The sequence below is a fragment of the Sceloporus occidentalis genome, unplaced genomic scaffold, assembly GCF_023333645.1.
Source record: "Sceloporus occidentalis isolate IW3139 unplaced genomic scaffold, rSceOcc1.0.p SCAF_3, whole genome shotgun sequence".
Lineage (NCBI taxonomy): Eukaryota > Metazoa > Chordata > Lepidosauria > Squamata > Phrynosomatidae > Sceloporus > Sceloporus occidentalis.
The window spans coordinates 239,886,795-239,911,618 of NW_028316983.1; the positions used below are offsets into that span (position 1 = coordinate 239,886,795).

Here is a 24,824-nt window from a genome sequence, read left to right on the forward strand (position 1 = left end):
TGTCTTGGAGCCAACACTCTCCAATATTTTAATCAACGGTTTAGATGATGGGGGGGGGGGGAGAGAAGACAATTTGGGCATTTTCAGGCCAGGGGGTTTTTTTGCCTGAAATTTTGGGACCATAATTTCCTATGCTTACTGTAGTTTGTCGTTCTCTCCGAAGAGGATCATGTGCGCTGGCATTGTAAATTAAGGTACAATCTTTGTGAAATGAATGTCGGCCTCATCTTCTCTATGTTTGCTTGGAAGGGAGTGTATAGGATTGCAGCATTAGTTATGCATGGCTACAGGAGAAATGTTTGCATATCAGCCTTTTCTCCAGGATACTTGATGTTTTTTCAATTGATAGAGAGGGTGTGTGTGTGCAGAATCAGTTTACTGAAACAATCTTTCACATTTTGATTTTGGGCTATAATGCGCTTGCTAGTGGACAGTGCTGTATTCAGAGAATTGTAATGCCAAGAGAAGGTGATGAGCCAGTTATATTTTCAAATAAATAATTGCATTAAAATTGATTATCTATTTATTCACAATATTTATACTCCACCCTTCAGCCACAAGGGCTCTCAGAGCAGTTTGCAGATTGTTAGTTTGACAATTCCCTGCCCTAAGGCTTACAGTCTAAAAAGACATGTCACAAAAGGAGAAGGGAATGGCAGTAGGGAAGGGATGGAATCCTATTCCAATCCTATTTCTGAGAATAAGCTTTACTGATCACAGTGGCCCTTACTGTGGAGCAAACTCACAGATGACTTTGTTGCCAGTCACCCATCACAGACATGTGGCAACTCTACTGTCCTTTCTGTAATTCTTTTCTGTTCCTGAGGAGTGATCTTACTTTCCCCATGAGTTTGAGAATACATCTCAATTTGCAGCTGTGCAAGTATCTGATAGAATTGAACTTCCAAATATAGGAGAAGGGTTGTACAAGGAAGGGAAGTACAGACGGGGGTTGGACATGGATTTTAAGCCATGCATGTAGATAAACATGTATTGCTAGGTGCAAATCACAGGAGAGGAGGAATGGGAAATGCAGAAGAGTTGAATTATGGAAGGAAGGGAGGGAAACAGATGAGGCAAAGGACGAGCAGGAGAAGGTGATAGAGCAGAAGTAGTGGGCAAAGAAGTAGGAAGAGGGAAAGGAAGTTGAGGTATTAGGAAGTAGCTGTAGGGAACCTTATGACTGCTGAGATACAGGAGGAAACTACCAGTCTCATATGATGTTCTTTTGCTGCCTTTATCATGCTTGATCTTCCAGGAAGCCTGTAAAATGATTACAGTTAATGTTTTATAGATGAAAGATGAAGGGAGGAGGGGAGAATTTCCTTGGTGCCTCTCGTCTCATAATGAAACAGGTGGCAAAAACAGAGTCTTCTACCTCTGGATTCTAATCCTTTCCATAGCATTCTTTTCTGGATCAGGAACATGTGAACTGATATATGTGTGTATTGCAGCTATGCAGCACATACTGCTTTTAGACATGTTGTACCTCCCTATTTCTGTTATTGCATGTGCGGTTTTCCCCCCAGTCTGAGCATGTGTGGTCATCTTCAGAAATAGGAAACTTTAAGAAATGACACTTGTAATACAGGTACAATGATCAGAGTAATAGGAAAGATAATAGTAAATGTTTCTTGGGCTAAGGCTTCACCTACCTGTTCACAAATGTTTCTTATATTTTGTTGCATTGAAGCTTGAAGTTATGGTTTAAAAACAGTATTTCCAGGAATGTTAATTGCTTGTTACATTTTAGCATGTTTTTCGCTTGGCAAGCAAAAAAGATTCTTCAGTGTCTGATCAAATTGTTTGCTTTGACCAAAAAAGACTGTTTATTTACTTACTGACTGACTAACTGAACTCCAACATTTCCTTCCTCTCAAAGTGAATTTTGCTTAGGGAAAAAATAGTCAGAATTACAGACAGTAAAACAGTAAGAGAGCTGAATTCTCACAAGCTGCTGATATAGCATGAACATTTAGGGCACAGGTTTCTCCCATTTTGCTTTCCCTTTTTGGCTTTTGTAGTTCCTTGGGTTGCTTCTAGTGCTGAACATTCTACATGAGGCTCTTTCCCTTCCAAATGGGGTTCTGGAGGGCACCCCGCTCTTTGGAGTAGGTTTTTAGAGGCACAGGTAATGTGTAGTCACTAAAAATGCCCTCCTTTGTTCTGCAGGTACACTAGAATTGTAGGATACACAGTGCAGAAGGTAATCTGGAAAATATTAGAGGGTGAAAGTTGGTAAAGTGGAACTACTATGGTTTTCTGGGATCTGTTTAGATCAAGACCTCTGGGCATGGTGCTTAATTTAGAACAAATGAGTCCCTCTCATTTATTAAGCGAATTACCAGGTTCTTTTTGCTATCAACCAGGCTAATTCCCTGTTAGAGAGAAGTAGTAAAAGCCAAAGGATTGCCTCTCACATGCAGCTGTATCTAAACATGCTCCTGTTCAGCCTCTAGGCTACATCTGTACAATCATTGTTGTGTCCCGTGGTGTGATAACGCCAGGAGGATAAACGAGACAGAATCTTCTCACAAAGGAAATGGTTTTTATAATGAGAGCGATCTGAACAGAACTAATCTCTTTTTTGGATCATTACTTCACCTAATCGCAAAGCCTTCTTTTTAATTCAAATCCTTGCAGGGTTCTAATTGGTGACCTCTGGAGTCTGATAATTGCAGAAGATAGCTGGTCTCAAACAGTACACCTAAATAACCTGCACAATTAAAAGTGAGAAATGTAGCTTAACCCTTAACCCAATCTTGCTTAGAAGAGTTGGCTGAGGGTACACTGTTCAGCATTAATCATCTGTATACTGTCCTTGGCATTCAGATCATTACAATTGAAAGAGCTGAGCTGTTCACTTCAGTAACAGCTTCGTTCTGTGAAACTCCTGAATTTGAAAATGTAGAGGACTGACTGCTTTTCATTGCTTCAAAATAATTGGTTTGTAGGCTGGGGGGAAGTACTGGAACAGGAGAACATGCAGCTTTACCTGTGTTTGAAACCTGCTTTTCTGTCTTCAAAAAATAAGCCTTTGTGGAATACAAATGAATGAGTGGAGATCTTGCAGTGTTGCAGAAACTTGTACATCTGTGGGCCTGGCTGTTGACTGCTGCAGGACAACCAGAACAGCCTGTCAATCTGGTAATGTTTGAAACTTTAGTGCAAGTCAGAGATGGGAAGGATGCAGCCCGTAAACCCCATGTTTATAACCCCCAAGGCCCCCTAGAAGTATCCAAATGCAGTGAAATATTACATTCCAGAGTTCCTAGGCCACTATTACCATGGCCTGAGGTATCTTCTATGGATATAGAAGAGTTTGTAGCAATTGAACTGTAAATGCAGGTTAGCCCTTTTTGTTTAATTATTACTGCCTCAAGTTTCAGATAATATAGAATTCTAATAGAGTGGAGAAACAAAATAGAGGCAAGATGGTGTTCTGTTAAAATCCTGTAACTCTACATTATCCCACAAGTTAGCAAAATATTACCTTAAATACTTAACTTCAGGCTTCCTGTTACATGTCTCCAGCTAACCTGATAGGGATAGTCATCTGTGATCATTTGAAATCCAATTTACACATTATATATGTTAGGTTTGCACTTCAAAGTTTAGTTTTTTTAAAATAACTTAATGTCCTGCCTTTCTCCCAGCATGTGAGATGATGTAAAATATTTGCATGGATATATATCATATTAGTACATCAGTGCAGAAACAAACTGTGAGCATCTCTGTGCTAATGTAGCTCAATATCAAATCCATGTAATGTGTGCAGTGGTATTTAAGAATGTGAAATCTGAGCTATATAGAATAACTTATTGATTTCTGTGTAGCTAGAGAAGGAAATCCAGCATACCTCTGATAAGCATAACTGCTTGTTAGTTACAGTGGGCAACTACCCTCAAGGAATTCTTTTTGATGTAGTCAGCATCTCCTTGTAGACATAATAATCTAGAAGAAGAAATACCTCTGTCTCTACGGGACCAGTGGGTAGCACTGCCATGTTAACAAGTAGTTGAAGAAATTCTGCTCCTTGGACCTGTTGTGCAACAGCATTCCTTTTTTTAAAAAAGAAGACTTATTGACATTCAAATTGTTGTATTAATTCTGATGAATGAAGAAGAGAATAGTTCTATATATCTGGTGATCAAAATAAGAAATGTGTGTATATGATAAATTACTGAGTTAATCATTTTTTGGCTGACAGCCTCTTAATGGCATACATAAGCTTAAGCTTATGCCTGCACATACCTATTTGTGGTAACTTTTAAGAGGAATATTGCTTTCCTTCTACATAACCAAAACACTCCCCTGGCCATTCCTTGCCTGGAGGAGAGCAGGCAGTTGTGGAAGGATTGCAAAAGTAGCTGTGTCCTCATAGGCAGAAGTGGAATGATTTTATCAGCTACTAAGACCTCCAGGAGACCACTGCAGAGGATGTAGTTACTTACTGTGTGGGTACAGCAATAGCACTCAAACTTTTTAGACTTGGGATCCACCTTTACAACAACATGTAGACATTGCAGGGTCTCCAAGTCTCTTGTCCCTGTGAGCAACTCTTATGTGTCCCTGTGGGTCCTGTCTCATCATGAACCACTGGGTTACAGGGATGTGGCCAGGCACTTCTGCAGTGCTCCTCCCCTTTCCATCAGGCATGGGATGGCCATGGGAGGGAATTTGGTGGTCTTGTGGAAGGTCAGGTAAATGGCTCACTGTTGCATAGTTCTACATGCAGGATTACACTACACTGAGACATGCAGGATTGCAGTCACTACAGTGGTACCCCGGGATACGAATGCGCCGCCTTACGAAATTTCCGGGTTACGAAAGAAATTCACTTAATTAATTGTTTCCGGGTTACGAAGGTTATTCCGGGTTGCGAAAGAAATTTTGGTGCTTTTCGGCACGATTTCGCACGAAATCGCGGCTTTCGCTATTAAAGCCTATGGGCTTTTTCGGCTAGCGAAAGTTTCCGGGTTACGAAAGCGGCGGCAGAACGAATTACTTTCGTAACCCGGGGTACCACTGTATATTGTTTATTTTCCAATGCTAAGTCTATAGCATAATGGGGCTTGAAAATGGAACTCTAGGGAGAGATTGATAGGTATATCCTCTGCCTTCCATGCTGCATCCACCGTAGTTATTCATGTTGTTGCCTGAACACCAGAATATTGGGGCGGTGGGGGGGAGGCAAGTTTCTTGCTTCTGTAAGCTTTTACACCTTACCTATCTGACATTCTCTATTACTTTAGAGAAAGATTAAGCAACCTGGTGTCCCCCAGGAGTTGTTTTGGATTAAAGCAAACTAATCTGGCTAAGGGTCAAAGTTACAAGCAATACTAAAATGATTTTTTTTAACTCTTGTAAAATATTAAATACTCAGTTTTCTGAAGAAGTTGTTGCACTCTTTATTTTTTACAAAATGTCTTTACTATGTGAAGCAGACTCCAAACTGTGTCACCCGCTGTGGTAGTTAAAGACAACTAAGTACAAAGCTCGTTCTTCTTTGTCTCTTTAGTAATGGCCCATCTTCTAACGGAATTATGGAACAAAGTAATTACATTTCTCAAAGACTGAGCAAAGTAGCTGTGTTGTATATGTTACACAATGAGAATTTGGTGGCAAGTTTGTGTGGTAAGGAGATTTAGCAGTGGGTATTACAAGAAGCTACCAGGGCTTTTATAGACGTGCTCAGAAACTCTCATTAAGACTATTATCTCAAAGAATTATTGGCTGAACAAAGCAAGGATATAAATCTGACATATATGTGTCTGAGGATGGTGGTTACCTACAGAACTATTATATGTAGATATAAATCTCATTTTGTAACAGCACAGATTTGTAGCTCCACCTCTGTTGTTGTAAGCATGGCTGTTGAAATTACATCCTGCTAATTTCAGATTCCTGTGAACATGAGAATTGTAGTTGCAATTGAAACAGTTGTCTCCAAGAAAAATGCTGGTTCTCACTGACTACTTTGCACAAATGGAATCTGAACACAAACATCAAATCTGGTGGGAACTCCCCACCTGTTTGAAGTGGGAAGTACAGTATTTAAATGTGAGCAACCTCAGAGCTCAACAGATTTGAGATGCTGAGTTCAGAACCTTCCATGAATTAGTTTATGTGTGCACTATCAGAAAATGTATACTCCACAGAGATGTGTGTTAAAACCACAGAAATGAGTGTAGGGCAGGTTTTCTCATAAATACTTTTTTAAAATGTATAATCATTGAACAAATGCCTTTCACAAGTGCTGCAGCTAGGGTTGCCATAAGTCAGGACCTCCAAACCGGGACAAATGTAGGGCCACATTTTCAAATGTAGGACACATTTTTTTAAAAATGGAGGACACATAAAAATTGATAATTTTTTTAAAATGTTAATATAAATGCATGTTTCTTAGGCATGCTCAAAATGGAGGACATTTTGGCATTATTCCTAGACAGAAGGCTGAAATGTACTTCTCTTTCTGGCCAAACACCCCCCCCCCCCAATTCTACAAGAACATTTCCCACTCCCAAGCAGGCATAGCATTTGCAAGATCACAGGCAGACCCTTGTGCCATTGCAAACTACATTTCCCACTCCCAAGCAGGCATAGCATTTGCAAGACCACAGGCAGTCCCTTGTGCCACTGCAAACTACATTTCCCACTCCCAAGCAGGCATAGCATTTGCAAGACCACAGGCAGTCCCTTGTGCCACTGCAAACTACATTTCCCACTCCCAAGCAGGCATAGCATTTGCAAGACCACAGGCAGTCCCTTGTGCCACTGCAAACTACATTTCCCACTCCCAAGCAGGCATAGCATTTGCAGGATCACAGGCAGTCCCTTGTGCCACTGCAAACTACATTTCCCACTCCCAAGCAGGCATAGCATTTGCAGGATCACAGGCAGACCCTTGTGCCATTGCAAACTACATTTCCCACTCCCAAGCAGGCATAGCATTTGCAAGACCACAGGCAGTCCCTTGTGCCACTGCAAACTACATTTCCCACTCCCAAGCAGGCATAGCATTTGCAAGATCACAGGCAGTCCCTTGTGCCACTGCAAACTACATTTCCCACTCCCAAGCAGGCATAGCATTTGCAAGATCACAGGCAGTTCCTTGTGCCATTGCAAACTACATTTCCCACTCCCAAGCAGGCATAGCATTTAAAGACCACTGCAAACTACATGTCCCACTCCCAAGCCTTCTTAGCAATTCCCCCCTTCCTCCTTTTCCTTGCCCCCTCCAACCCCCCCCAAAACCCCTCACCCCCTCTTTTCCCCCAAGTATGTCTCAACTTTGGGGGGATTTATGGGTCAGAACTCTTGCAAAGTCTTTTTTCTTTTCTAATGGGGGCAAAGCCTTGAGAAGCCCTGGACCCCTGAGAAGAAGAGGAGGGGGGCTTAGAGAGAGGGGGCTAGAGGCAGGGTAGCCATAAGTCAGAAAAGAGTTGGGCACACAACAACAACAATGCCAACAACAGCAGAGGAGGAAGGGGGAGGAGGAGAAAGAAGAAAAGGAGGAGAAAGAAGAAGAATAGGAACAAAGAGAAAAAGGAGGGGGAAGAAAGGAAGAAAAAGGAGAGGAGGGGAAGAGGAGGAGAAGAAAAAAAACGGAATAACAAAGAGAAGGAGTGGAAAGAGAAAGCGAAAGAGGGGAAGCAGCTTGCCTGAGTGCAAAGCCCTCCCTGCTTGGATGTTGGAGCATGCCAAATAAGGAAGCAGAGGGCTGGCCAATAGGGGCAGGGCAGAGCAGCAGACCCCGCCCCCTGCTAGGTTCAGTTGTGCTGCTGCTCCAGCCCTCTTCCTCGGCACTGTAGCAAAGGGAGGCAGCAACTCTGGGAGCTCAGAGTCGGGCAGCCACCCGGGAATGGGGGGAGGGCGGGGCGGGACCGGGCACGCCCCCCAGGAGGCGGGAAAGTCCCGCCCACCGCTGTGAAATGGCAACCCTAGCTGCAGCTGTCAGTAGTCGTTTGGTCTTACAGTTAGCTGCCTCTTTGATTTTCATTAAAGTAATGTTTCCTGAACATTGGTCCTCCAGATGTTTTGGACTTCAACTAATAGAAGCCCTAGTCAGTTTGGCCAACAATCAGGAATTCTAGAACCTGAACTCCCAAACATCTGTAAGACCAAAGTTAGAGAACCACTGCATTAAAGCTTCAAAGGTGAAAGCTGTCTGTTTCCTTTAGGGCAGCCATAATTTCCCTTTGAATGCAATTTTTTTCTGAATATAATGTCTATTTTGAGTTGGAAGACCAAAGACTTGTTGGGAAATCAAAATTAGCTCTTCTTGTGACTTTTGCCTCTGCATCAGGAACCAAAATTGCAAGTAGCTGGAGCATTCTGAATAAAGAAGCCATGCCCTTTGAGGAATTAATATTGGGCTTTCCTGAGAACCATTTCCAGGCTGTGGTCATTTTCCTCTAAGGCCTGCTTATACCACAGATTAAGAAAAAGTAGAAGTTGGAATTTTCCTGATGACTTGGTGGGGGAGAGGAGTTTTCTAAGCACTTAATAGTCTCATGGTTTCTTTTGTATCAACCATCAGGAGTCAAAATTGTAGGCAATGCCAATAATAGTAGCTTGATTGGGGAAACCTCACTGTGTTGGATGATAACATCAAGCTGATGCAGCAGCCATTACTCTGAAATCTGCCATAGAGCAGAGATTCAAAATCAAAGCAGAGGGTGGAATATCTGAGATCTAGGGAAGAACAAGTAGACACCACCTCAGTTCATTATCTATTTTGTAGGCCTTCTCAAGATCTTGAATTAATAGACCCATGTGTGACTTCTCCAAACAATAATAATAGGGGTGGTCAGCCAGTTATAGAAGTAATGCTTTGAATTCTGTCCAGAAATAGTTCAGTTGGCGAGGCTGCAAAAATATTTTGCAGAAAGAATGAGAGAAAAAGCTAAGCAAACAGGAGGGGGTAAATTGTTCAGAATGGAGTGAATGAGAAAAGATAAACTGCAGGCAGCTAGGCTGATAGTGGTAGTTCATATAGAGCACAAAGACAGAGGAAGGCAGGTAAAGAAAAAGCAGAGGGAAGCTTAATATCTGAATCTAGTTTGTCTCTGAAGTCATGTTCTTGCCTGTTATTTGACTGCTGGTACTAAATCCTTATGTTGTGTGTTGAAAGTGTGCTCTGTGGTGTAAAAATTCAGACTGCAGCTGGATATGTCCGTGTGCTGTCTCACTTTCATATGCTTGCCGTTTACGAACATAAGAAAAGCCTTCTGGGGACAGATCAAAGGCATGTCTAGTCCGGTGTTTTGTTTACATAGCAGTCAGACAGATGCCTAGGGGAAGCCCAGAGGTGGAGATCATGTGGTCCACCAGATGTCTTTGGTCAGCAGCTACCAGGAGTCATTGGATATGCTAGCTAGGATTGTTGGGACTTGCAGTCCATATATAGAGGGCCTCCTGGTTCCCACCCCAGTAGTGAAAGAATAAAGAGTTGCACAAACTGTTCTCACCATGTCCTAATTTATTAGAATCAGAAGTTGGTGGTAATAAAGCAAAAGCAACACAGTTTTCCTTAACTTGGTGTAATGGGCATTCATTTTGAATTTTTTAATTGTTTAGCTTGAGAATAAAAGACCGAGATATGATATGGTAGCCACCTTTAACTGAAGGGATGCTATGTAAAAGATGGAGTGAGCTTGTTTTCTGTTGCTTCAGAGACTAGGTAACGAACCAGTGGATTCAAATTACAGGAAAAAATTCTAAGCAGGAGAGAGAATTTATTGAGAGGAAGAGTTGTTCAACAGTGGCGTGGACTGCCTTAGAGGGTAGTGGACTCTTCCTCTTTTGGAGCTCTTTAAACAGAGGTTAAATAGTCATCTCATGAGTGCTTTAATGATTTATGCCTGCTAGATGACCCATGCGTTCCTTTCCAAGTCAGTGATTTGAAATAATGCAACATGTTGGAACAACATTTCCTGTTTTTAATCTTGTCACATAATAGTTATTTTAAAGGTCATTTATGCATTTTCAGATGCATTTTCCTGGGATTTTAAAAATGTTTTGTGCCAATCCCTAGTGTGAAGGGTCAGCCCAGCGCATATATGTTGCTGAGGGTTGTGATGGTGGGTGGAAGAAAACAGCAGATTAGTGCCAGAGCTTAACTGTATAACTTCAAAAATGTTCCTCATCCAATGTTGTTTAACGTAAGTGGATTCCCTCCGCCACCCCCCCCCCCAGCTCACTAATGTTTAAGGAAATGTGTTAGAAGAAAAGTGATGATGTTCTAACAGTCCTCACATGTAAGGGGATTGTTGCATATGAGGACTGTACAATCTTGAAGTAGTATACTTAACACATATGGCAGCTTATTTTTGCATAAAGCATCCATTTTTGGAAGCTTTGATTCAGACTTGCAACCTTTTCATTTTGGCTCAGTGCCATGTAAATAACTGCACTGCAGGTGCCCTTTTCTCAGAAGAAAGGTGGGGATTGGGAAAATCATTCATGTTAAATTTCTGCCTTCAGGACAGAAGGGAGAGAGCCACTGTTGGGGATTCCAGATGGAACCATTTTTGGATGACATACTTGTGTTTCTTGTTCTTGGCTGGCTCCTTCTGACCCCTTGCTTGTGGTCTTTGGTGCATGTAAAATAAACCTGTCCTGAGAAGTATCTTGGATACAGTGCGTAGGGACCAGGTGCTTATTTAGACTGTTAAGTGTACAGATTTTGGAAATCAAAGAATTTTCTTCTGAATTGTCAGTTGTATGTAATTACTCATTTCTACATTAAAGAGGCCAAGCCAGGAATGCTATACTGTAGTTATGACAGCTAAGGGGCCCTGAGCTGAGTTCACTAAGGTGACTCCTGTGTGTGCATGTTGGAATGTCTCTAACTCATTGGTACTCAAACTTTTTACCCTTGGGACCCCTCTATGCAGACATTGGGCCTCCCCCACTTGATGTAGGGCATGAATGAAAATACTTTGTTTATATAGTGTGTGTATTTTAATTTGTGCATGCATGTATATTCATATTTTAACATTTTATAAGAAAGTAATAGTTTAATTAGAATACTTTTGTTTAATCAAATTCAGTGTTTACCTTAACATGTGCACATTTTGCATATAAAATTTTAGAAGAGGAGGAGGAGGGATCAGGACCATCAAATCTTGCTACCGCCCTTGAGCAACTCTCGCCTGCCCCCTGGATGTCTTGCCACACCATTTGAGAACCACTGCTCTAACCCCATGTCAGATGCAGTCTGTTGCATCTATCTCCTAAATTTGCTTCTTGGTGTGAAGGGCAGAATTCTTGTAGACTATTGCAACATCTCCCCAGCCTTTCAATTGGGCATGATGCTGTACTGGTTATCCTGGTTTCCAGTTGGGTATGCTGCTGTACTGGTTATCCTGGTAGGCAAAACTGGATTATGTTTGGACCACTCACCTCAGTCTCAGATAAGAATGCAAGGTCATCCCCAAATCGAGTCATGTCAGAGTAGTGTTTGATGACAATACTACCAGGCCAGGAGGGTTGGGTGGCACAGCCACCACAGTCTTGAGGAATGGTTAAGATGCCTCAAAAAAGGAGCACAGATACTAATTATTTGTGCTCCACTGTCCTGTTAATGATGCTGCCTTTCTATACTACTTACCTGTTTTGTCCAAACCAGTAGATTGCTAGCTTTGGAGCAAGCCATTGGCAAAAAATGTTTGCCTTTGCAGTAGACAGACTAGAAATCTGGCCATGAGCCAACAGTGACATCCTGGATGGTGTTGGTGGGAACTGAACTCTTTCAAGTCCCAATCTTCCATGGAAGGTGCTACTCAAGAGCATAGGTTGGTTGTCCCTTAACTGAAGAGATCCAGAGTGTGCCCATCTCCTCCTGAATATAAAATGCATTGAACTGTAGGCATTGTGACAACACACAGATCACAGAAGATAAAAACTAGCTCACTCTAGGTCTTTGGCAAGGTTTTTCAAACACAGAGGAAGCCCTTGCAAGTGCAACAGGGGAGGAAATTGTCTGTAGATAGTATAGTGTCCTATACTGTGGAGTTGGTTTTATTTGATTGTGTGTGTTTTTTAAATCACTAACCTATCCAAATGACAAATACCGGTAGCTACTGAGTTTTGTCCCAGAGTTGTATCAGGCATTTCCAAGTTGTTAGTAATAATCCTAGTCCAAAGCTAGAAATTCTGTAGAGGTGGCAAAGGAAAATATTTCCTCAGTGTTTTAGTTCAGTTAACTAAGCTTTTTGTATATGCCTTTCTTGAAGCTATCCCAAATGCCTGGAGGTTTAGTCTATCTCTGCAAGGTTAAGATAAAAAGTCTTTGTGGAGTACATGTGTTGTAAGGCATGTTCCTGTGTGACCTAAAAATAAGAGACACTTAGGATTTCAAAAATAAAATCTAATTTACATAACATTGTAAGCTTGATAAAAATCAAGGTTTTGCTTAATTTAGGCTTTGACCAGAAAAATAGTCCTAACAGTGCTAGAGGTAGTACTGTTTTCTTTGGGGGTGATACTAAGCTTTCTAGAGACACTGATGTCTCCATTGCAGTTTATCATAATGCTAACAAGTGCATGTATGGAGCTGGATATATCTTAGCTAACACTGAAAATCCTACAGTGCATGACTAAACTGGAATGTGTTTTAGCTTGTTCCATGCTAAAAAGTTGGGTGGTTTATATAAGCAGCTTCAGTACTCTTGTTTAGTGAGCGAGCTCTAAACACTCATATCTTTCTGCCTCTGTTATTCTGAATATTTATGTTTAGAATGGAAATACAAATGGAGATTGATGCAGACATATGGAGTTCATGTGTGATCTCTTAGATAACAGCAAATAATATTTACTTAAAGCATTTTTATCCTTCTGTTTATCTGAAAAGGCTCTCAGGGCAGCTTACATAATAATCAATTAAAAAAAAAAAGAGAGAGAACCCAGGCAGTTCAGGAAGGAGGAGAATAATGGAACTGGTTTTTCAGAAGAGCTGGTGGCAGAGGGGCACTTGTCATCCTTCTCTCTGTTGTAGCCAGATAAAAGGCTTTGAGAAGGACACCGGAGTAGCCTTGTTTGGCTTGATCTCCAGTGCACATCAGATGAGAATGGGAATGTTCCTCCAGAAATGGCAACGTTTTCCAGCAGTGGAAGGAAAGCCTCCTGTAATGGAAGGAATAACCCATTACAGAAGGATTCTGAGAACAAACATCACACAAATAGGTGCAGTGTTCTTACCATTTATGTCTAAAAATCTAAAACCTACCACTGACTTATCAGCTTCAATTCAGCAGTATCACAGGATTCAAATTAAAGTATAGGCTGCATCATTTCCAATTCTGTAGGTTCAAATTATGAAATACTCAAAGGCAGGGGTTTCCAACTTTTTTGACTCACTGAGCCCTTTTTAGAATCAGTTTCTATGGCAGAGCCTCTCAGAGGCCTACCCTATCTCTTACAAGTTAATTGTTTTATTATTTTGATTCTACTTTTTGTTTATTCTTTAATTTCATTCAATTTTTATTTCTTTCATTTCCCTGGAGTGGCTGCAGAGCGCCTGGGAAATGCATGTGGAGCTTTAAGGACTTCCTGGAGCACAGGTTGGGAACTGCTGCCCTAAGGGACAACAGAGTCCCTCCTCTCTCTGTAGGGGAGGTTTTCCCCCTTGCACTAGTGTTGGAGAAGTTACTGAATTTCTAAACACTAATCTGTTTGGACTTAATACAGTATGTATATAGTGGGTTCTCCCCTCCCCCCATGGATACCAAAATCTGTTAATGCTCAAGTCTCATTAAATACAACGGCATAGCAAAATGGTGTCCCTTATTTAAAATGACAAAATCAAGGTTTGCTATTTAGAATTTACATGTATTTTGAATATTTTCAATCTGTGGAAGCTCGAATCTGTGGATGGAGAATCAGTGGATAAGGAGGTCCAATTGTAATTGTAACCATATGGTCTTGGAGCATCAGTCAACGTAAAGGTGCAATTGGGTATAGATTTTTTTGTCTTATGAACAAGAGCTGATTTGGAGCCATGTTATAATTCATGAAGATACAAAACAAAGAGAATCATGATTCAGCTAGAATGCCACATAATCATTTAAAATGAAACTCTGAGACTTTTAAATCAAAGAGTCTTTTAACAATACAGCTGTACTTTTTTTTGAGGAGGCTTAACAATAAGCCTTTAATTAATGCTTCCTCATCAGAATAAGAAATAGGGGGAAAAAAAACAGTTTGAAGAGGTAACCCCTCACAAGGGAGTATTCCTTATATATTGGCTTCCCAAGAGAGATGTAAAACTGTTGCTTGGTGCTATTCAAAGGAATAAAAAATCAATGGGCGTGAGCAATTACATTTTATAGATGGAGTGCAGTAGAACAACTGTACCTTAAAAGTTGCTGCCCTTTTATTTATTCCTTAAGTTGAAAGCCCTTAAATCAAACCTGTAAATGGGTATGTGCTTTGCAGCACAAAAGAAGACAACATTGTAATGGAATAGAGCAGGAAAATAATATAATGGCCAGATAGGGCCAAGAAACATGTCCTTTTAGAAAAGAATGTGCTTAGTCAGTGACCTGTTAAGAAAGCCACTCTGAATTTTCTGAAGTGAGATTTAAAGAAGTACTTAAAAAGGGATGCTTGTGTGAGAGTACTTGAGTAGTTAGGGTAAAGGTGCTAAGGCACAGGGAGATCCATGGGGAATTAAACTTAGATGGGAAAGAAAACATGCATTTGATTAGTGGAAGAGATGGGACATATGAGAGCATTGACATGAAGAGTGCTGGAAGCTCTTTCAGAAGGCAGCGGGGAGTCTTTATAGACCTAAGCCTGACATACACTTCATGGGAGAGGTCTTTAGGCTTATATGAAATATCAAAAGAGCAGGTATTATGAAGCAGCAAGGAAGCTTCTAATGTGAGCCCTACTGCTAACACAGTTAATTTGCTTTTGATCTGCAAAAGGGAGCATTTAACTTAACAAGCCATACAATATGCATGAATTGATCACCTGACAGTTGTTCATGCATACTAGTCCAGAGGATGCAATTGCTGAGGTTCTTTCTTTCAATTTGTTTGTCTTCAGCCAGCACAAGTTATCGCATAATATCAAGCAGGGGTGTGTCATTATAATTAAGATGCATTGCCAGTGGTGGGTGTCATGTGCATATTTGCCTGATCTATCAGAGGCAGTTAACATTCACATGTAAAAGAATCTGGCTTGTATACCAAATTCCATAGCTGTCATAGAATTTGCTAGTGCAAAACATCTTATTAGCATGTTGAAGTACTTTTGAGGTGCTTTTGTTATTTTAGACTGTAAGATACAAATCTGACATCTGGATGCTTAATCCCATCAATATGCATTGATGTACACAGGCATGGGAGAGTCAGTGTGGTATAGTAGTTGGAGTGTTGGACCAAGACTTTTGAGACCAGGGCTCAAATCCTAGCTTGGTAATGGAAACTCAGTGGGTGACCGTGGGCAAGTCATAGTCTCTCATTCTCAGTGGAAGGCAAATGCGGCACCCCTCCAAACAAATCACTTTAGTATGATTTAAAGTTCAGTTGTATATACAATATTAATAGAAGTAACATGGCTGGCAATAACAATTCTCTTGCAGGAAGATTAATTCTTTGAGATTAAATTGAAATATGTCTACTTCTCCATTATCTAATGCTCTCAGTGATATTGTGGTTTGTTGTGTGGGTTTGCTGGGAAGCAATCCTTACTTAGCCTGCTGTATTCTCAATAAAATGCAGTAATTCCTCCGCTGACATGAATATTTGGACTTCTGTAAACATTGGACCCATGGTCTGGGAATATGGGATTTCTAATCCTTAGCATTATCAGAAACTTTAATCACATGTTCATCTATTATTTCTGAGCTAGGAGACTATGTCGGCACACAAAGCCTACTAGTAGCGCAGAATGTAATCTAGGGATTAAAGGAAGGCAAATCCTCCTACTCATTTGACCTTGAAAATCTGATTGGATTTCCTCATTGGTCTGGTTTGACTCCCCCCAATTAATTTAGCATGCTATATATCAGAAACAGCCTTCCATTGAGTTTAGGACTGTTCTGATTATTTCCAGTGTTCATTGTTTCCCAAACCAGTTTAGAAAACAAGGAAAATGGGAAAACTCTCACAATAAGCATTTATTTTGTGCTACTCAGAATCCAACCTCTGTCTCTGGCATTTGAAAGAGTAGTTGGCAGTTTGTAGCTTCTCGTAAATGAGGTTCTTTACTGCTGGTTTTTTTTTTTTTTTTGGACCATGCCTTGATTTACTTTAAATAATAAAAAAGTTGCATCTGCTATCCTCATGGCTGTATAAAGGAAGTTGATGTAGTCTGTGATGGTTAATAATGAAAGAGACAACATAACCATGAGTGTATTCATGGAATAAAAGCTTGGAAGAAATTGTCCAGGTAAAGAATAAGCAGCCTAGTGATGTCCAGATGTTTTGTATTATAGCCCCATAAGCACCAGCCAGTGGGCAGGAATTATGGGAGTTGTCATCCCAAACATCAGTAAGGTACTAGCTTGCCTAATAGTGCTGTAGGTAGGGAATGCAAGCTTATTTTCAACACAGTTATTATTTGGTGACTATCCATTTCTCTGAGCACTTCTAGAAATAGAGGTAGAGGTGACTTCTGAGAGGTCATCTTACATATAAGTTACCTAGGCTACTTAATCTAAATGAACCTTAGCCAGACTTGCTGATAGATCGCTAGTGAACAACAGGTTTTATAGCACCTTTACATAGATTTGCAGTGCCTCATCTCTGTTCCAGACATTTAGCCTCTCTGCTTGCAGTTTGACTTCCAATGCCTTCTTAGAATTAGTAGAGCTCTTGATTACAGTGTTCCTCTTCCTCCTGGTAGCTGTCAGGCTCCTAATATCTACTAGTCTTGCACCATATTTACTTTTAATTGCTTTTTGACTGTGGAATACATTTCCTTGGAGCTTGGTGGACTCTCCAAATGTCTCTAAACATTGGATAAACATGTTTCAGGAATGATTTCGATTCCTGAATGGCAGGGAATTGGACTTGATAGGCCTTATGGTTTCTTCCTGCTCTAAGCGTCTATTCTATTTGCTTTATTCTCTTTGATGCTTCTGGTTGATCCACTGTGCAGAACAAAAGTGGACAACAGTTTGCTATTACTTTGTAAATCAGAAATTTAGAATTTTGGATCACTAAAGTTGGCTTTCTTTGACAAAATATTACAATATTGATTCTTTTTCAGTGTGCCTAGTATCATTGTCTAGCTCATCTGACAGTGTTCGTATTGTGTTACAATGTTTATATTGTGGTGAAACATGTTTCACTTTTCTCAATCAGATCTGGCACTTCCTTTTAAAAAAATTTCCACCAGTTGCAGTTTGTGTCGGTTTATTTGGTGGACTGTCATATCTTGTTCAGTTCATTTCTGTAACATTAAGAGCATTTAGATTGATATCTTCCATGGGTTTGCAGAGCTTCTGTATGTAGGCAGAAGGCCATAATCTGCAAGTATGTGGAGTCACTCAAGAAGACCAGTAAGTGTTTGGGTATAAAAATTCTGTGAGCAATCTGTACTTAACAACACAAGACGGAAGTACCGAGATGATCTTTCAGAGAGGGTAAATCATTTGTCTAACAAGTAAAATAAGATGCACGGTAATTGAGGTTATTTAACCTTTTAAGGAATTTTACCAAAAAGTTAATTGCAATTTTGAAAAAAAAACCCACACAAAACAAACAGCTTGATAATATATCAGAATCTATAGTTATTATTATTATTATTATTATTATTATTAAAGTTTATTTATATAGCTCTGTAAGTTTTACACAGCGCATTACAAGTCATACCAAAATACAGATAAAAACCTGCCTATAGCATACAATCTAAAATCAAAAGCAGCAAAATATAATCTAACAATTTATCAGTAAAATAACTCTGAAAGAATAGACTATAAAACAGTACACACTAATACACATTATCTAATTATCAGAAATCAGGCTGTAAGCAGGAAAGCATCCTTAGATTTGTTGAAAGTTCTTTCAAAAGATGGCCCTGGCAGATACAGTCAAACTGGCAATTACAAGCATTAGCTTCATTTGGTGAGAATGGTGGGCATTTATTTTGCCCACTCTGTTTGCAGAAATTCTCATTGTGTAAAGCTGTCAGTTGTGTGTACTTTGTAGAGGCATGAGGCTGGATCTCATAAATATGTTGTAGGGAGGTAATATCCATCTGTTGTATAGACTCTAACTGGTGTCTCTCAATCTGTACTGGTCCCAGAGCCATTGGCTGCTGCTCCCTGGTGAGTTTCAAAACAAAAAACAAGTAACCAAACAAAAACAACCAAACAAAAAACAAGTGTAGCCAATGGACACAAATGTGGTGCCAATTCCCCACATCAGGTAACATGAGAAGCACTGCGATAGAGTAGTTATAGGAATCACTGCATGTGTAGCTCTTTCAGTATGACAACGTGGCATATGGACTGTTGGTATTAATATAATAGCATCAAATGGGTTTATTTTAAGGCTGCCCCTTTCGTACAGGATGTTTTATGCACTAGATAGTGTATCTGAGCATTATAGGAGGCATTTTTGAATTTAATTAAGAAAGTGGAACAAATGATGGCAAAAAGTACTTTCTATGGTAATGAATATCCATTGTATCAGTGTCATTAACAAGGTGCTTAGGAATACTGTGTTCAGGTTTAGTCCTTGTTAAATGGCAAAAAATCCATTTAAGAATAATTGAAGAGCCGTGTAGGGCTTGAGAGAGATAGGAATTAATCTTTCTAGTTGTAATTTGGGAAAGCGAAGTTTAGAACACTCAAAGCTTTCATGTTCCATCTGAAGTCACATATATCTGTAGGCAACAGTTATTTACAATCTTGGAATGTAAGAGAATAAAATGAAGACATGGAGCAGGAAACATAGAGTAACTTACCTGACATGTAAGTTTGAATTTGTAGCATCCAGTCGACCACAATGAGACTATTCTAGTGGAAGGAAACTTTGGATAACACAGTGTGGTTCCTGTGAAAGAAGACAGAATTTCCTGCCTGACTGTCTTGGAGGGCTTGCAAAAAGATTTTATAAACCTTGAGGGGCTGCTTCCCCAATCAGCTGAAAAAATGCAAAACCAAATGGGGGCCACGCTTATGTTTCAACAGTATCTTTGAAGAAGACCTGGGTAGCTGGTTGTATAGGTCCCCAGAAAAGATTGTCCCTGCTGAGGGACACCAAAAAAGTGCAGCAGATAGCACTTAGTAGCCTCTGGTTCGGGTATTTTGAAAAGCACACTTGAACTGCTATAATCAATCCTAAAGAACACCCCTCCACTTCCGACTCAACAGTATAGGAACAGACGATGATTGAACATTTTAATGATTGGTAGCAGTATTGCTGACCATTTTATAGTTTGAGATAACATTGTATTTGCATTTTGTATTGTTGAATTTTTTGCTGTAATCCTGCCTTGCTCCGCAGGGAGAAGCGGGACATATAAATAAAATTTATTATTATTATTATTATTACTACTACTACTACTACTACTACTACTACTATCCAGTCCATGATTTTATCCCTTCCACACCTAGTTCAGCTATGATAATTAAACAAAATATCCATATTCAAGGCAGTGTAGCCATGAATACCAGACATGAAGAATTATTGTAGCAGCTGCTTTTTAGAGATGTACTAGACCAGGGTTTATTCTGGAGAGCTGCATGAAGTCCCCCACCCTTCCTGTGCTGAGGGAATGAGCATGATCCAGTAAGTTTCTCCACATTGTGTATATGACCTGGTTTGCATCTGTTCCTTACCAGCAAAATGAGTAGTAACTACCAGTATACATCATATCCAGGTATGACTGGTTTTAAAATTAATTTAAAACTGTATGTCCATATTGTCTGAATGATGGAAGCTTCATCCAGGCAAGACAAAATGTTCCTTGCCATTTGGAAGGCAGATTGAGAGGAGGAAGATTTAGTCTGGGTTGGGTGAAGTTCCACTTCCTTACAAGACTCAGTCACAGTAAGGTTTCACAGTTTAAGAACACACTTGGATTTAACCCTCAACTTGGAGGTCTGGGGTTTCATGGTGACCAGAAATGCATTTGCACAGTTTGCACAATTCATTTGCACAGCTACTGTTGATGTACCAAGTGTACCCATTTTTAGAGCCTTTGTGGCTGAAAAGCAGGGCATAAATGCTCCAAACAAACAAATAAATAAATAGGGATGTTTAGCTAGTTACAGTGAGACATGCTTAGTTAATCTGTTTATAATACATTTCTATATAAGGCAGCCACTAGATAGTGTCAGGAAACTTCTTTTTGTTTATTTGTTTAATGTGTTTAATCTATTCCTATTTTAATGTTATTATTATTATTATCATTATTATTAGAAGACTTGACTTTGTATATGACAGTATGCCATTATGTATTTGGCTGTTTCCCCCACTCCTCTCAAAAATTACACCATGAGGATTAACAACTGTGGATCAGAAGTTGGTATTCATAGGACTTACTTCCTTTGTTTTTGAAGTAACCAATGAAAGTATGGGGAATGATCATTGCTCAGTGGAGAGGACATGTTTTGCATTTGAAAGTCTTCATTATCTCTAGTTCGACGGATCAGATGACCCGGAAAGCCTTCTATCTGGTGAGCTCTTAATATCAACTGTAGACTGCTGGGTCAGGTGGACAAATTGGTAGAATAATGTATAAATGTAAACTGTGTGTTCAAAATGGTCTAAGAAAATTAATGCCCAGATACATTGTTCTCTGTGTTACAGAAATCGATAAATGCCAGAAAGGGGAAGGCAAGGAAGAAGAAAAGTACATTGATGTAGTGATAAACAAAAACATGAAATTGGGACAAAAAGTATTAATTCCAGTAAAACAGTTTCCCAAGGTAAGTTCAGTGTCACAAATTCTGAATATAGAGCGTATTTAGTGAACCTTTTAATTGATTTGCTATTTCTGAATTATAAAGTCAGGTTTGTTTCTGCTCGTTGTGGAGGTAACAGAATGGAACTGTATTTTGTGTTCTGGAAGAAATCCTGAAGTCATTTTAATAGACCTCAAGAAAAAAGGATGCTTTAAATTAGCTTGAGTAAGAATTCCCAGTCTAGATTAAACCTGCCTACCAGATGTTGTGACTATTCTGTTGTATGAAGCAAGAACTGCATTCCAGAGTACTGAAGGAACTTGCTGAGGTGCTCTTTGAACTGCTTGCCATCATTTTTGAGAAATCTTGGTGAACAGGTGAAATGTCTGAGGCCTGGGGAGGAGCAAACATTGTCCCTCTCTTCAAAAAGGACCAAAAAAAAAAAAAAAAAAAAGATCTGGGGAACAGCAGACCAGTCAACCTGACCTCAGTACCAGGAAAAATGTTACAACCAATTATAAGATTTGTTTGCAAGTATCAAGAAGACAATGCAGTGATTAGTAGCAACCAGCACATACTTCTCAAGAACAAATCCTGCCAAACTAACCTTAGATCTTTTGTTATCGACAACAATTTCCTTGTTGCAACAGCTTCATTGGTTGCCAGTCCGTTTCCGGACACAACTCAAAGTGCTGGTTTTGACCTGTAAAGTCCTATATGGCTTGGGTCCAGGCTATTTGAAAGATTTTATTTCCCTGTACAAGTCTACCAAAGTACTGAGATCATCTGGCTCTTCTCTCTGTCTCACAACCCTCTCAGGTGTGTTTGGTGGGAACAAGAAAGAGGGCCTTCTCAGTGGCTGCTCCCAAGCTTTGAAACTCCCTCCCTAGAGAGGCCAGGATGGCGTCATCCTTACTATCCTTCCGATGCCAGGTATAGCTGTTCCTGTGCAATCAGGCGTTTTAAGCTGAGAAGGACTGGGTTTTTAATGCTGGGGCTATACAAATTTATGTATTTTAATATTTTGTATTGTTTTTAAATTGTACTGTTTTATATTTGTTTGCCGCCTTGAGTCCCTATATTGGAAGAAAGGAGGGATATAAGAAAATAAAATAATAAAATGATAATAATAATTATTATCAGCTCAGTAGTTTAGTAGATGATGGGAATGCTTTAGATGTCATTTATCTGGATTTCAGCAATGCATTTGAGAGCCTTCCATGATCATTTGTTTAGCAAACTGATGACATGGGGAATAGATGGGAAGGTTGTCAGATAGCTCCATAACTGGTTGTAAACCATTGTTCAACGTCATCATTTATGACTGCACTTCACATTGGAGGGAAGTCTTGAGCAGAGTGCTGCAGGGTTCTGTTTTGGAATATGCTGCATTTGGAGTACTGTGTTCAGTTCTGGGCACCTCATTTTAAGGATATACACATGTTGGAGCAGGTTCAGAGATGATACACACATGTTGGAGCAGGTTCAGAGATGGAGCAGGTTCAGACATGTTGGAGCAGGCATGGAGAACAAAAGAAACGAGGAAAAGTTGAGGAAGCTAGAGGGGTTCAGCCTGATGAAGGGAACACTGAGTGGTGACATGATTAAATATCTCAAGAACTGTTATGGAGAGGTTTGTGCTCTAGTGTTCCAGAGCATAGGTCCAGGCCTAATGCCTTTACATTACAGGAGGGCAAATTTGGATTGAACACAACAAAACTGACAGTAAGAAGGGTTTGACGGTTGAACCAATTACCTAGAACAGTGGTGGTGAATCTATAGCATGCGTGCCAGAGATGGGACTCAGAGCCCTCTCTGTGGGCACACATGCTGTTGCCCCAGCACAGAGTTTGCCAGAGTTCGTTATTAGAAAGCCTGAGGGACATGGTACTTCATGATAAATAAGTGTGTTTGGGTTGCAGTTTGGGCACTTGGTCTGTAAAAGGTTCGCCATCACTGACCTAGAGAGATGGTAATTCTTTGGATGCTTTCCAAAAGAGTCTAGACAGCTACCTCCTGGGAATGCTCTAGTCTAGATGGAGTTCCTGCATAGTGGTGGTGGAGTTGGACCTGATGGCTTATGGGGGCTCTTATGATTCTAAGAATGTAGTAAACATTGTCCCATTTCCTCTGATTAAGGATAGGTTCTGTAACAGTATGCATTTGTAAAAGAACATTTGTTCAGCCAAACGTGCATTTTATATATTTAGTTTCATTACATTATCTCATTATACAAACTGCAAAAAAGTAGTGGAATTTCATTATCCTTCAGTGTCATTTATACTGAGAATAGAGTAATTTTGTGGCAACTGTAGCTCTTAAGTATTTATTGGTGAACCAATACGTTTAGCTGAACTAGAAAGCTGAGTTGTTAATATTCTGTAACATAGTCACAATGACTTGGTGTTTATATTCACCAAGGACTTAATTCTGATGATGCTCATACAAACGATTTATTATAATTGATTCAATAATCAGCTTGTTGTAGAAAATGCCTCAAGTTGGTCCACTGTACTGTTATCTATGTGCCTATCAGCCCTTAACTACTTGCAAGAGGGACATGGGGGTGGAATGGATGTGCATGCTGCCTGAGAATTGATGGAAGAGTATTCTATATCAGTACCTTTACAGTATGTGATTTGTAGGAAAGTTGCTGCTGCAGCAGAATTATTTGATTAAGACCAAACTTGGAAATGTTAGTGTTAAAGCTGGCGTGTTTGCATTATTATAAGCATTAATTAATTAACACTAATTGTTTTAGTGGAGTTTATTAAATTCATTGTGTTAATCATTAGTTATGTATTATTGATGCATTACTTTTACTATGCAACTAGATATGTTCATATATCTTAAGTGTCCAGTCTCCTAGAGTAATGAGTTAATTACCATCTAGTATTATTCATAGTGCTGTTGACGTTAAAAGTATTAAAATAATGAGTTTTGAAATATTTCCAAAAACGTGCAACAGATTGTGGGTAACAAATGAGTACTTATCAGATTAATTGCGATCTTTGAACCAGGCCTAAGCATATTTTAAGACAGTGTTACTGTAGTAAACATGTTCACACTGTAAGTAAAATGTAGGTTTGAGTTCTGCGAGGATATGATAGCTTTTTCAAATAATATACATTAGTACTGAATTCAAGTGCTGAACAAAAGGGCTTTTATGAAATACAGCGGGAGGGATGTAATTTTGTTTGTAGGAACCTTGAGTTTTGTAAGAGATACAAGAAAAAAGGGTGCTGTCTTAAGGGCGGGGAACTCTAAAACATCCCATTGAAAACTGAGCCAGCTCAGCAGAAAATGCTGAGTTGTTGAACAGTGGAAATGAAACTGAATATTCTGAAAAAAAGTGTAGCTGCCTAGTTGGTACACTGAACAGGAGCATTCCACTTAGCAGTGTTTGGTTTCAGGTCCTACTTGTGGTGGTTTGTATCTCAGCAGATCAGAGCAGTTGGAAACAGCCCTCAGATTTTGTCAGCAGTCAAATGAACCATCCTTTGAATATTATGTGTCTCCAGGTCATTTCCAACTTAAAGTGAGGTTGGCATTTTCTTAGCAAGTTTTGTTCAGAATGGGTTTGCCATTGCTTTGATCTGAGGTTGAGAGAATGTGTCTTGTCCAGCACTACCCAGTGGGTTTCCATGTCCTGATCTCTCAAAGAGTTGTAGTCCGACACTCGAACAACTACACTGTGCTGGCTCTCACAGCAGTAGTATCACTAAATTTGTCTCGTTTTCTTGAGAGAGAGAGGCTGGGTAAGATAGATGACAATGCATGCCTAAGGCCTAATCTGGACTACTTCCTTGAGAATGGTTTGAAGAATCGTATATTACAAGCATATGGTGGACAATAGATTGTACCAAATTATTTCAAAGATAATCAGCCTGTGCTTCATTGATTATAGCAAATCCTTTGATTGTACAGATTATGTAAAGCTATAAGTCGCTCT

The 24,824-nt window shown here is 39.8% G+C and overlaps 1 protein-coding gene across 6 annotated transcripts in view; it reads left to right on the plus strand.

Annotated features, from left to right (window-relative positions):
* KHDRBS3 (KH RNA binding domain containing, signal transduction associated 3) overlaps positions 1-24,824 on the plus strand; it is a 140,092-nt gene that overhangs the window by 23,288 nt on the left and 91,980 nt on the right. For all 6 annotated transcript variants that reach the window (XR_016280655.1, XR_016280656.1, XR_016280654.1 and 3 more), the window contains exon 2: positions 20,778-20,896. Coding sequence is in view for 3 of the 6 variants with exons in the window: in XM_089518008.1 (XP_089374134.1) it covers positions 20,778-20,896 (119 nt within the window). In the remaining 3 variants the exon portion in view is untranslated. The remainder of the gene's footprint in view (positions 1-20,777; positions 20,897-24,824) is intronic.